Source organism: Orussus abietinus, unplaced genomic scaffold, assembly GCF_000612105.2.
Source record: "Orussus abietinus isolate OABI.00-Male unplaced genomic scaffold, Oabi_2.0 scaffold9, whole genome shotgun sequence".
NCBI lineage: Eukaryota > Metazoa > Arthropoda > Insecta > Hymenoptera > Orussidae > Orussus > Orussus abietinus.
Window position 1 is genome coordinate 908135 of NW_019396004.1, and position 13908 is coordinate 922042.

The window sequence follows — 13908 nt, forward strand, 5'->3', positions numbered from 1 at the left end:
GGACAGCCGGTGTCGTTAGCCGATGATAAATGAATTAATAAAAGGGAGAAATCGGTGTTGCAGGGGTCGAGCTTGTCGGCCGAGCGATCGAAGGAGAACTCGTTAATTGTTCCTCGCATGGATCGTGAAGACTTTTCTACTTTACCGACGTGGCTTGTCGTAGTTGCAGGAGGCGATAGCAGATGGCGCTGCGCGCTTCGCCTGAAGTAAGTGGTCAATGTTCCATTTGAAAGAGATGGGCTCCGCGAAAACGCAAATAATTAATTGTAAACCGATTGCATCGAAAATGAGTGACGGACAAATAGTACATTCTTACAGGTTCTCCTTATTTACATATATTTCATATACATATGTATGTATAAAACAGTATCGTACAATGTAGAAACAATTCTCTATTTTACAACTCCCGGGCTCGTAGCCCAACTCGAGGTCGACCTGATCACTCGGTCACTTCTTTCTCCATTCGTTAATTTTGTTCCAAGACGTTCCTTAATTGTTTAATTCTCGTTAGACGTAATTGTCACTTGTTCAGCCCTTTGGCAGCCGGAAACCACTATGTGGCATCGAGACCCAGACCCTATATTAAGTAAGCTATGCGTTTTGCGGTTTTCAACCGGTAGAAATTAATTGTTAGAATTTCTCCTTTTTCTTATTTTCACTTTTCCCTCGCGAAAGTTAATACAATATTTGTCTCGGAACAATTCGACGGCGAAGGGCAGGTCGCGTTGGACGCGTTACAATTTCTTATCTACATACGTTAACGACGTTGCGTTAATCCATCTCTTCTATTGCACGCGAAATCTCATTTTCTCGCACTCACACGCAGGCCGCACCGGAAATGCATCGCTCGGTGCAGACGAAGTGAAAAGTCATACTCTATACATATAATAAAAAAAAAAAAAGAAAAGAAAAAACCGAGCTGCTTTTCCTCGCATCCTCCCGCGGTTTCCATTCTCACGTATCACATTGGACATCCGTCTGCGTCTTTCTACGGGGACTAGGTTTAACTTAACGCGACTTAACAGGAATTCGCGTCGGGAGTTATCAATCGAGAGATAACATTATATGTACAAAAGTAAAGTGCGCCCTCCGGATGAAATCGCTCTAAATTTAGTTGAAAATCCTTCGTCGGGGATATTTCAGGACGATGGATAAAAAAAAAAATAATGAAGCGCCGATCGTCGAGGGGCAAGCATTGATTTCCTCGAGTACCCTCCTGGAGGTTACCCTGGATAACGCATTTCCCCTCTCGGGGCGAAATCCGGAAGGAAATTGAATTTTCCGGCATTTCCTCGCCAACCGGGCAGAGCGCACCGAGAGCATATCACATGTACCTTCCGATAGCAATTCGAAAAATCGAACCTCCTCTCTCTTCCTCGGCCATTGAGTTCCTTTTCGGGTCTCGGGAGGATTGGATTAAAAAGGGGCGCAGTGCTTTCAGAGGCTCGAGCTCTCCCTCGAGCCGGGATATTTTTGGAAGAAGAGAAACGAGGGAAAAAAAAAAAAAAAGAAAGAAACTGATATCGATATCCGAGCTGCTCTCGGGCTCGAGCCGGAATTCCGAAGTCGAGTCTCGCAGCCGCGTCGATTCATCCTGAGCTGCAATCGAGGTGTCCAGGACTGCATCCAGAGTCGCATCCTGGGGTGCATCGGGACGGACCATTTCCGATATCGATCGCCTAATCGGCGCCGATAAGCACTATCTGTGCGGACATTGAGGGGCATTTGGGAAGAGGTAGCAGTGTATCGACCTGAATCTGAAATCAGAAGAGGAAATCACAATCAGGCTCTTATCTCGGGCTTATCGGCCCGGCTCGATCATCTCTCCTAGTTTCAATTAAGCCCGTTCAATTACAGCCGGCAATTATATCCCGCGACCCGGTGGCGGTCCGCCATAAATATTTCCCCATAACGTCGGAGGAGGGGGAGGGAATCGCGGAATTCAATTCGAGCCCGGCGGTGTAGCAATCACAAAGTCAATTACAAAATCAAGTCGGACCTCCACCCATTATTCCTCTCTATTACGGCGATATCTCCTTCCCCGGCGAGCAGCCCCCGACATACTCGGCAATTATACAAATAATTGAGACCCCTCCGCCGCGGAATGAAGCCGGCATATTCCGCGGGAAGTGACGTCAACGGTGACCGGGGTTTGCGGGAATCACGCACTCGTGAGAAAGCAAAGAGCCGAAAAAGACCGAGAAAAAGGGAGAGAGAGAGAGAGAGCCACTTTACCTACGGAACGTGACTCTCGGGTCGACTCGCGTCCCTCTTATATTTCTCTTTCCGCCTTTTTCCCTCCTCGAAACCGCGCAAAAATATCGCGACGCGTCTTACATATCGCGTAGCCGCGGTCAACCCGTTCCTCTATAAAAAAAAAAAAAAATAAAAACGGGGAAATTTCCCCGTGGAGAAAAATTTTTTATTATTCTTTTCTCCGTGTAACGAAACGACCATGTCGGGGAAATTTCGTTTTCCGCCGATAATACGAGAATGGAGGGAAAATTGTCTCCTGGAAGTTCACCTGCTAGGGTCGTCCTTCGTCCCGAAGCCGTCTATCTTGACGACGTTCCAATCGCCCTGGCAGGCTTTGTAGCTGAACGAGACCTGGAAGCAAAAAGAAGACCGTGCAAGGGATATCCGAGAGGCCTTCGGCGGTGATAAGGTAATCGGTCTCGAAGCGATCGGGTCTATAAACCGAAAGCCGAGAGAGAGGTATTTCTTCGGCCCCTCTAGAGGAGGGAGTTTACGAAACGCGAAACCACGCAATCCTCTGGTGATAGGAGGTACCGATGATAACGAGCCATTGGCTGCCGATAGTGGGCACCCGATAACGCGAGAACCCCTTCAAGGATTCGTCCTGTCGAGACCAAGTCCTTGGGAAGCTATTAGGACAAGGAGCTTACCTGCTCGTGGAAGGTGTCCTTGTTGAGGAACCTCATCAGCTCCAGGTGAGAGTGGAACTGTTCGACAACGGTTAGTTGCTTCTTCAGCAAGTGCTCGACAATGTAGCCCATGGTCACGTCGTCGGGCAGCCTGATCCTGTTGCCGACGGTGATGAATTTTCCGCCCCTGTAATTAAAGCAGGAAAATTGGAAATAATTCGCTTATCGGGGAGAGATTGCCAAACCGGAGGGAAATGGGTAAAGGGAGTAGAAAATAATCCCCGCGCGCAATATATCGGGTACATTCGGTGGAAATGTTCGGATCCCCTGCAGGTTGGAAATCCTAAAATCAAATTCCAATCGCACGTCGGTTTAATCGATGCGTTCCCTGTTGGATTTAGCCGGGAATTAACGTCGAGCGGGAACGGAACGTCCCGACCGGGACCAACGGGGGACTCCGGTCGGAACCGGCGCGTCGGGGGGTCTTATCCATCGGAATCTAATCTCGCGCCCGTCGATCGATACATCCGATTGATTGATTTGCCCGGAATTAATGCCGAGAGTGGAGGGTCGAAATCGAGTCCACCGGGAACCGCTCCCGGAGACGCGGCGACGCCGGGCGTCCGGGACCAGTCCCAGGAGCCTGATTCACCTCTGCAACCAGTTTCAGGACTGCCCGTCCACGGCAGGTGCATCGTCCAGGACTAATCTCCGTTCCCGCAGGAATGTTGCCGGACGAAAGTCGAGAGTGCGTCCGATAACACCGTACCAGGTCCGAGGTACACGATAGCGAGTGGTTTCTCATCGAGGCTCGTGCCTGGCAGGTCCTGGAGACCTGAGTCCCACAGGAAGTCCTTACTTCCCAGGAATCGAGGACATTTCCGGCGTTAAGGCGTCCAGATATCCGCGAATCTCGAGAAAGCATACGGGGCAGGTGTCGATCGGCTACACCTTGATCGGCGGAATTGGTTTTCCTCGTTTTTCCAAGTCTATAGGAGCTCCTCCTTTTCCCTACAAGCACTCGCCCTGTTTCCGGTCGGCCTTAATCGCACATGCGTGTTCGGCATGTCGCGTTGCGTGTAGGGCGTCCCTCGTCCCCCTTTCTCCACCTCCCCTCCCCCTGGATCGCTTTACTCTCGCGTGACGTCGCCCTGTCTTCTCGCTTTGCTCATTTCTTTATCCGTTCCCGGTTGTCTTTGAAAACTGTCAAGAAAATCGGAAGAGAAGTCACGGGAAGGAGGGCGGTCGGGTTTCCCAGGAAACGCGGAGGAGACTTCCGATCGAGCCGATCCCCCTGAATTCAGGGGGAGGAGGAATTCCCAGGGGCGGGAAGGGGGCCGAAAAACCGCAGGGCCCAGTTGGGAGAGACGCGGACATAAATCCACCCAATTAGAGGGACAAGGTCCCACTCAGAGAGCGGAAAGAATCGCGCAAAGGATCGCGGAGGACCGATTGACGAAGGTCCTGTGTTCTCCTGAGGAAGCCCCTCCATCTCTCCTTTTCGTCCATCTTCCCTCTCTAGAAATCACCCTGGAGATGGTGCTACCCCTGGACTTTGGAAAGAGCGACCGGGGAGAGTGGCATCCCAATTTTCGACGAGACGAGACTCTCAGGGAACGCTCCGCGCGACCGTAGTCCGGAGACTCCCACGAAGCGGCCGTCGGGGGGGCGATTATTTATTTCCCTCCCCGTTTCTTTCTAATGCGATTAACCGGTAATTTACATCCGTGTTCCGGTAATGAATGGAGCCCTTAATTAAGAGGCCGATTTCGTTTGTTTGGAGACAGGCCGTCCAGCTGCGCGGCAGCGTCTGCGCGGTTCTAATTAACGAGTTTTCATTAACGAGTCGATTAATCGGACGAGAAGGTACGGCTGCGAGGCCCGCAAATGGTGGCGGGGACTATAGTAGATGTAACGACAGAGGTAACGTCGGTAATGCCGGTAACGCGTACGTGCAGAGACTCAGGGACGCACGCGAACGCAGGGGAAAATGGAGAACTTCGATCGGGAACACGGTTATATAAATGCCCCGAGGTATTTTGTATCGATATTGGTATCGGTATCGGTATCGCCGGATAATTCTCCAGCGAATTACGAGCCACCCGCAGAGGGTGGAAACCGCGTAAAGAGGCCAATAATGCTTAAAAAAAAATTAAACGTCAAAATTGGAGGGACATTTACGAGATCGCAAATCGAATAGATCGATAGGGATTTTATCGGGGGGATTTCTGGTCCTCCTAACAAGGCCCGGTAAATTCCACTCTGGGGAGCCCCCTCAGAATTCCGGGGGACGGATTTTCCCGGCCCAATTAGGGGATAAAAAACGCGGCCCGTCCGCGGGCGTTCGATTAACGTTTGTGGTTCCGATCGGTCCGAGTCGTCCCGACTCATTAGCGAATACCATCGGGCGGATTCGCAATTCCGGGGCGCCGCTTTGGGCCCGCCGCGTCGCTTTTAATTGGGAAGATTAGTCCGAAATCACGGCCGTGGGTGCCCCCGTCCCCCCCGGGGGCCCGTCGGCACCCCTTTCGGCGAGGGCACGGAGTGGGGGCCGCGAGAGCACGCGGGCCCTCGTTAAAATTCCCCGCGGATCGGCAAATCGAAATTTCGCCCCCTCTCTGTCGGTCCTTCTTTGGGCAGGATCCGGCGTCCTTGTCCCCCTCCTCGGATTCGTCCTGACCGAGACGGGCCCCTCGAGATGGGACCGATTCATCCTCGCCGAAATGGGCCCTTCCTTTCCCCGTGGGACCGACGCGGAGATTCGACCGGCTTTGTCGGAGGAGGGCCTCTTTATCGATCAGCTGATTACAGGTAAAGGGACAGGTATCACCCGGCTGAATGTCGGATCCCCGGATCGTAGACTCTGCATCTGTCAAATTTAAGATCGAAGAGGTTTAGAAAGGTACTCTCGTAGGCATTTTGAAAGATCGGGGATCGCAGGTCCACAGGTGAGATTCCTCGGTATCCGATAAAGTGGGACCTGCCCCCCTCGTTACTCCAGGTGGGCCGGATAATTCCGAGCGGCTTCGAGAGAGGTTCCTCCTAATTGGCCGAGACCGGGATTACGCCATGGTCTTCTCAGGGGGATCTTGGATCGGTAGGGAACTCGTTTGGAAATCAGTCGCCGTTCGTCCTGGTCGTAGGAAGAGGTTCGCTCCTCTGGCGGCGTCCTTTGAGGCCCCCGAAAGGCCCCGCCTGATAAGGAGGAATTACGAGCGAGAGCGGCGTTAATCGCCGTAGCGTCTCAATCGTCACCTTTTCCCCTCTCCTTTCTTTCTTTTTCTTTCCATTTCCCCGCGCATTCCTTTCATCGGGCCGTTACAAGCGATTACAATAATTCAGGAAGCCGTGGAATCAGGAATTCCGAGGACTCCCGGCACCGGCCACGGATTAACGATCTTTAAATCAGGATCGACCGGCCCGCGGATGCAGAGTCGGATTTTTTCGGCGATCCGGGACCGGGTCAAGCACCGGCCCGGCAGGTGCTCCAACGACGAGACATCCCAGGAATTCCCTGGGGAAAGGGCCGAGCCGAGAAAAAGGAGGATCGGCCCGGTTTCCCCACTTAACCTCGAAATTTCGACCCGGGGAATTTTAACGAGGCCGATATTCGCGGCTCCTTTGGACGAGAGCCCATCCTGGAATGATTCACGTGGGAAAGGGGGACCGGGACCCTCGCGTCCTGGGAGGACGAGGCCTCGCGATAAGGACGATCCCACGAGTCCTGCGATCGGACTTGCCTTTAACGTCGAGAGTAATCCCGGGAAAAATTCTCAGGACCCTCCTGGATATTCTGGATGGACTTGTGAATTTTCCAGGATAATCTCCAGGACGAGGGCCGGGCTCGTGGATTCAATTCCGAGAGTCGGCAGGACTCGGCAGGATTTCACAGTTGCTCGGTGGAGGCACCTTCCAGCTTTATTGGAGAGTCGAGGCGGCTCTCGCAGGCTCTTCACGGGGAAGGGCCATCACGCGAGCTGGAAATTAGTCTCGCCAAGTGCACTTCGGCTCCCCCGAGGAAGCGTGACCGCCGCCCCGCAGGTGCGCCAGGAGGGATTTAGACGCGATAAATGGCCGACGCAGTTTTACGCGCGTTAAAAGGCGGGTTTAGCGCCCCCGAGCGGGGAAAAGGGGGAGGAAGTTCAAAGCGAGAAGATAAAGGAAGCGGATGCATGGCGGATGGTGGACGAGGAGGCGTTCGGCGATCCTTTGTGTCGGCGTCGGTCCTCCGCTCGGCGCCGCCATTTTGGAGAACCGGCGCCTCCACCTCGGAGTCCGACTCCGGTTTCTTGAGTTCCGATCGATTCCACCAGGGCGAGGAAAAGTGCCCCAGCGAGTCGGGTGTCGAAGGACCTCCTCGAGTTTCGCCCCCGGCAGGCGAGGATTATCAAGAGGTCCTTTGCGGAGCGGAAGTTGCGGCTCTGCGGGGAACTTGGAGGCGTCCCGAGGCGATCCGAAGGACCCTCCGGGAGTTCGCGAAGCACTTCCGAGTCTCTCCCCGGCTCCTTTCCGTGCCTTCGAGGGGTTCCTGGAGAAGCCCGAAGTTCCGTCCGGGAGGAACTTCCGGCACCGCCGGAAGCGCGGTCCTGGAAACCCACAATTTGGATCCCCTCCTCCCCTGGGCGCGAACCGCGAGTCCTTCGGGCATGTAAGGACCTCTCTCTCCCTAGGTACATCGGTATATCTTTCTCTGGAGCCTCCGCCTGGAGCGGCTTCCGGTGGATTTTTTATCCCGGATTCATCCACCCCTGCGGTCCAACGCCGACGTCCCCGCCATCTCCTCCACTTTCGGAGGACATATCTCTTGGAAACTCGTCCTTTTATATCGCGGAACCGTGGAATGGCTCTGGTTTCCAGGGCCGTGTCCATCGGCCTCGACACAATGGTCTCTCCGGTCGCAGGGCCGACGTGAGAACGCGTCGCGAAAGACGCTGCTCGGCCGGGCGCAATAATTGCGCCCATAGGAAACGGCGCATCCGGAGCGTAATTACGCACTCGACGGCACTTTAGGAGAGGCGAGGAGAGCGGGGAGCACTTCGCGAACGCTACCGAGAGCGAGCTGTGCCGTCTCGTAAAAGTTTTACGACCAGCGGCGATCGAGGACGATTCCGCGCACCACCTCGATCGTCGCGCCTGACCAGCCCATGAGATCCTGACCGATTCCAGGGCTTAAAAAATGTCCACCCAATAATTTACCACTATCCTCGTTGAAAATGAAGCAAAAAAGTCCTTTACAACTTATCACCAAGTTGCATGCTTTGCCCGCAATAATTCTCTGAAAATCCCCCCAGCCAGGATATCATCGTCGAGTCGCGCCCGAAGGACCATTCTTGAATAAATTATTACAGGTAAACCAGGCATCGTAGAAAAAAGTCCCGCGGGACTTTTCGACTCGATTTTCAATGAGGATGAAGATGTGTAAATAGCGGGTAGCAATTTGGGCACGCATTGTGTCGTTTCACGGTATATCTTCACCTGTTACGCGCCATTCGTTCGACTCCCACCGCGCTTCGGTCCCTCATCCGGAGGAAAAGTGAGGAGGGGCCGTGTTAAAACCCTGCCCTGTTCCTTTTTCCTTTCTCGAGCGCCATTGGTAATAACTGTCGAGGAACCGAGGCGATAAAAGTCATCGCGGTAACGAAACCGCGACGGGGAAAGGAGCCCGGCTGTCGAGAGGCGTTTTTTTGCCGCGCGGCACGAATTGGATTCCCTTTTTTTTTTTCTCTCTCTCTCCGCAGCGGAATCTCTCTCGGGGCCCGTGACGAGTCGATTCGGGGTGAGGCCCCTTAATCCCGGTCTCGATTCATCCCGACGATCCCTTTGACGGGCGTTTTCACGGTTCGTAGAGCCTCGCGCGTGTCACGCGCGAACAATCGCGATTCCTGGTCCCACGTGGACCAGTGACGTCACTGGAACGATCGCGAGGTCGGATAGATAAGAGATAGATCCGAAAAGAGACGTGTCCGATCGAAATCCCGGGATCGAGAGGTCGAAGATCGCCACGGTGGATGATCTCTCGATCCCCTGCTCAAAAGAACGAAAGACCTCGACACGACGATCTGGACCTTGCTCCGAATGAATTAATAATTGAGATTTAACAACAATCAACGGATGATTCCGGTATTTTTATGGGGGTGGGATTGATCTTTGGTGATTACAGATTGACTCAGGATAATAATTAGAGGTAACTTACCCGGCGACAGGGATCATCTTCAGGGCCAGTGCTCGACTTATGCAGAACCCCGCTCCGCCAGTTGCGAACCAGAACTTCACCTTCTGCTGGAAAAAGAGAGGATAATTGTTGAATGATTTATAGATTGAAGGAGGATTTTTTTTTTTATATATCGGGGATACAGTGGAGCGACGTGCAAAATTGCATAAGTCCCTTGGAATTATCGGAGCCTCGAGGAACGGCTTAATTAACGTCCTTATTCGCCGTCGCGTCCGGTGTTTCGATCTATCGGCGAGATCTCCAGCGAATGGGAAATCTTGATCCTGCGAGGGATCGGCCGTGGCAAATTGCGAGTCGCGTTAAACAATTAAGGAACGTCGACGCAGCGAACGGGACCCCGATGATTAATCGGCGCCGCTCGAGCGGATCGCCGATTTTCGATGCGATAATTTCTAATCGATCCCTGCGCCAGATACATCCTCCCGTTTGTCGGATCATTAAGGCCGATCGTAAATCCCCGATCGGATCGCCGAGTGGGGGGTCCAACCGGTGGCCCTCTCTCCGACGTCCTCTGTCCGTTTTCCGCTCGATATCGCTCGATAACTCCCGATATTGCTAGACAAATCGAAAAAACCCCCGAGTCAAAACCTTTTCCTAACACCATTCTCCGCAACTTTCGTGGGAAACATTTTTGCGTACGATGCACCGTTGACCCTGAAACCTCTGGTTTAGATCTGCATCAGCGGGTGAATCGGGTGGAGGCGCGCATTACGCGGCCGGCTCCAAATCGGGGCTAAATAATCGGATGGGGTTCCCCGCAGTCGTCGGCCCTGGACGTCGAAAACCGGAACGAGACGGTTTTACGTCGACGTAAATCGAGCACGATTCGGGCTGCATTATTCCGACGGTCACGGGGCGCGCAATTGCGGCGACGCGATCGCTATGTGAAATTGCTCGGTGCAATTTACACCGTGCAATCCCGCGGGGAAACGCGATACGTGACGAGGCTCCGCCCGTTAAATGGGCCGAGGCTTCGTTGGCCTTATAATTGCGCCTTAATAAGCACCTCCAGGGCGATCGACGCGGGGAAAAAGAGCCGGAGTAGCTCGGCGCCTCAACGAGTGACACGGTACACCCGGGAACGTGGAGTGCAAAAGGAAAAATTGGAGACCATAAACGAGTTCGCCCTTACGCGTCTTTTTTATTCCCTGACGTTAGTACGGACGATGCGCGTCCGAGGAGTGATTTGTCATTCGGTGAGGGAATTTGTCGGAGAGGTTGATACTTCGGCATCGGGCATCGATCATCTCGAGGGCCACCGATCGGCCGATCCGATTGCGAGAGAGCAGGTCGGGTTAATCCCGGTTCTCTAGGATAGCCGATGGCGTCGCCCGCGGTGCACACGAGTCGTTCCTCTGGCCTAGGGTGTGGTTCATGACCGTAAGAAACCCGACGAAGCCGACCGCGGAACATAACCTGTGCGCGTTACCGTTACGCGCACCGTGGTCGCGATCGTTATGAGACTGACCTACATGGTAGCGACGATCGAGATAGAATCTCCGTAGAAGTAGGATGGGGTACTCGCGATTAGTGTACGCCGAGTGCACCTTGAAATTCCTGCCGGCGCGGATGTGCTTTCACAAATCAAGGCGCAAGGAACGCCTCCGATCGCGTGCCCGGGGGAGTGGCCGATATCGCCGCGATCTCTTCCCCGGTCAATTTGGCCGGCACAGCCGGACGGAGGGAATCGAGACGAGTCCAACGAGCTTTTGCTGGAGTTTCTAGCACGATCCAGTCGAGAGTTATCGCCGATTGAAGCCGGAGAAGTCTGGGCCCGACGGCTGGGCCCCGCGCGTGGGCCTGTTGCGCGACCCAGTTCTGGGCCCGATCGAGTGGCGCGCCGCCGTCTTTTACTTCGAGAGCTAATAACTCGCGACCGGGGCGTCGCACATACACGCGCGACGATTCGTAGGACTCGTATTAATATCATCTAGACCCTGGCACGCGAGCGATCGAGTTCCCGCTGGGTAAAAAAAACCCGCCGCGTCCGAGTATCCAGCGACGCATGACTCGGGTTGTATAATATCGCCGATGTGCACGTAACTCGCGCGGCTATTATCATTAAGAGCATTCCGCGATAATCGTTATGTAACTCCGACCCACTTGATAGCGAGATAGAACCCGCGGATGTGGAATCCCGGTGCAATTAACGCGCACACGCGCATTTAAAGTTCCATCCGATGTTTCTTTTACCGATAGGCAGAATATCTCGATGTCGTTTCTCCGACTATTCGAGTAGGATATTTTGCAACCTATCCAACGAGCCGTTGCACGAGTCGCTAGCTCGATCCGTTGGCGAGTTACGAGCATCCGCGTGAAAAATCCGCGGCGCGACCCGGCGGGGCCAGTCGGGCCCGGCGCGGCTGGCCCACTTCCGCGCCGATTGGGCCCGACCGAGCCACGCGGTGATTTTTGCTTGAAATCGCGATAACTCGAGATCGGCACGACGGAAATGGGCGCGCGACGGCTCGTTGGATTCGTCTCGATCCCGAGCATCTCTTCAGGAGTAGAAAAGTCCAGACTTTCGAGGGGAGCAAACACTCCTCTCGCGTTTTACCGTCTGGGGCTTTGCAGCGGGTAATGACCGCGCACGGCTGCTCGTCGGAGCCAAAGAGATCCGGTGGATAGATTCTCATTGGAATACACCTCTCACGTATTAATAAAGGGCGATGAGCTCGAGCAGGGTTCGCGGCTGCCCGGCGGGCTCGTACTAGATATACGCATTCGATAGCGAAATTCGCGATGGTATCTCAAAGGAACGGGGGCGAGGGCGGGGGTCCGAAGGGGGGCTCGCAAGGGAACGCCGGCTTATTTGAATAACACAACACGGTGTGTAGGTACTCGAAGTCACGAAGCCGCGACCCGAGGGGACGCGAGAAGTAGAGGTCGCGAGTCTCATTGTTTCGGCCCTGCGCCGACGGCGACCCGGTAAAAATCCGAAAAGACCATAACCTCGAAAGTGCAAGGGATACCGTCGCCTCGATATCGGAAACCGATCGAGATGAATTAAAAGAACCTCCCGGTCGCCCTCGGTAAGGACGACTCCTTGGTCCCAAGAAGCGCGTTAAGGCCGACCGGTTCCCGTCCAGGGCGGAAGATCGATCGAAGCGCCATTAGTTAAACCCTCGGACCGATCGGTAAGGATTTAATTCCCTCTGGCAGCATCCGCGTACCGGTCGGGTCCTTCGAGGAAGGGCAAGAGGGTCCCGCAGGAAGCGGAGGTCGCCTCGAGACCTAATAACCGAAGGTTGGGCCCGAATGCCCGGTCGGCGGCCAATCAAAAGGCTGGATTTATTTTTCGGCTCGGCGAGCACGAGGGGGGGGGACAGGCGGGGAGAGCCAATCGGAGATACGTAATTGGATACAACGTGGCCGTCCCTACGCAACCCCCCGGGTTAGGAATGTAATTAGTCAGGGAGCCCACCGAGCAATCTCGGCGGCCGATCGGTAAGGCACCTTCGTTACCGACTCCCGTGGGACGAGCCGATCGGCCGCGATTAGCGGACTCGTAAATACGCCCGATAATTAAAATTACCGACCTATGGCAGCGCCCCCCACCTGCCAGGTGTGCAAAAGCGACCCGAAGGAGGAGCCCCGAAAATCGGGGAATATCCAGGGTCCGACCTATGGCAGCGGCCTCGCGCGCTGCACATCCCGGGGCCCTCCAGGGCGCGCTAAAGAGGCACTAAGCTCGCCTGGCCGCCCGTAACGAATGATAAATTGGCGCGATCGTTTCGTATCGACGGCAGGAATGCAGAGGGAGAGCATAAGAGAGCCGCGTCTGCCCGACGGTCCAATCGTAACGAAGCGCTTATCGAACGTACATCGCCCCCCTCCTGCCCCCCGTATCCCGCGGCGCTGATAAGTGCAAGACAGGGATAGAGCCGATGCATCGCGTCCCTGTGCTCCTGGGGTGGGCGTGGGTGGCAACCGTCGGTGTGGGTGCCGCCTGCTGCACTTTGCCGCGCTCTTGCACCACCACTTCTCCGGGAGTACCGCTCGAGGTCGATATCTCGTGGAGGGTCGATATCGGGCCCTCTGATCCGTTCATTAGTCCCAATATATACGGACCCAGCCACCCACTAGGGATCGGATATGCAACAGGGCCTGGTCGCGTCACGTCCGACTAGGAACTTCTTTTCCACTATAAGGAAACGATACCTTGGTGGACTCCAATTGGAGGTTATGGCACACCTCGTATGAGGGGGACGAGGGAATTCCCGGACGCCGAGGGTCTTGGTCCATGGAGAGGAGTTCATATCTTCGGGATGATGGGTTACTTCTCTCTTTCTCCTTTCATCTTCCGTCATGAGATATCGGCTCAGGGTGCCGTTCTAATGGGTGGGGCCGATCGGGAGATCTGTTCATCTCGGGTGGACGTGCAGGTTTGGAAGGGGTCCAGGGATCAAAGACCCGACGTCCGTCGATCGATCTCCAGGGGCCGGAGATCGATAGAGACGCGCGTGGTAGCGTCCAGATTCCCGATCGAGATCCGATAGGATCCAGCTCGCGTGTTCATCCCGTGTTCTAGGAACGATCTCTCGGCGATCTTGGCGACCTCGTCCCCCTCCTCGTCGGTGCAGCGAAGAGAGCGACGCAGCATCCCGAGGGCCGAGACTCGGCGTCGCGACGCCGTTCCTCGCGTCCGCGCCTACGTGTACGATTATGCGCAACAGGAGTACCGAGGGCGAGGTGCACTCGCGTACCTCGCCCTCGTTAAGCCTCTCCCCCTCCTCCCACGCCCGATAAAGAAGCGCATCTTCGAGATGATCCAGATGAAACTCAAAGAAG

General features: G+C 54.8%; 1 protein-coding gene across 2 annotated transcripts in view; it reads right to left on the bottom strand.

The window, feature by feature from the left end:
• Positions 1-327: 327 nt before the first annotated feature.
• The window catches only part of LOC105700786 (fringe glycosyltransferase), a 34873-nt gene continuing 21292 nt past the window's right edge, over positions 328-13908 (bottom strand). The window contains exons 6-9 of one of the 2 annotated variants that reach the window (XM_012426945.1): positions 9079-9161; positions 2907-3072; positions 2525-2607; positions 328-1757 (exon numbers count right to left, since the gene is read on the bottom strand). In XM_012426945.1, coding sequence (XP_012282368.1) covers positions 1700-1757; positions 2525-2607; positions 2907-3072; positions 9079-9161 — 390 coding nt within the window. In that variant the 3' untranslated portion in view covers positions 328-1699. Of the gene's footprint in view, positions 1758-2524; positions 2608-2906; positions 3073-9078; positions 9165-13908 lie in introns of both variants that reach the window. The other variant, XM_012426943.1, reaches the window with a different exon arrangement.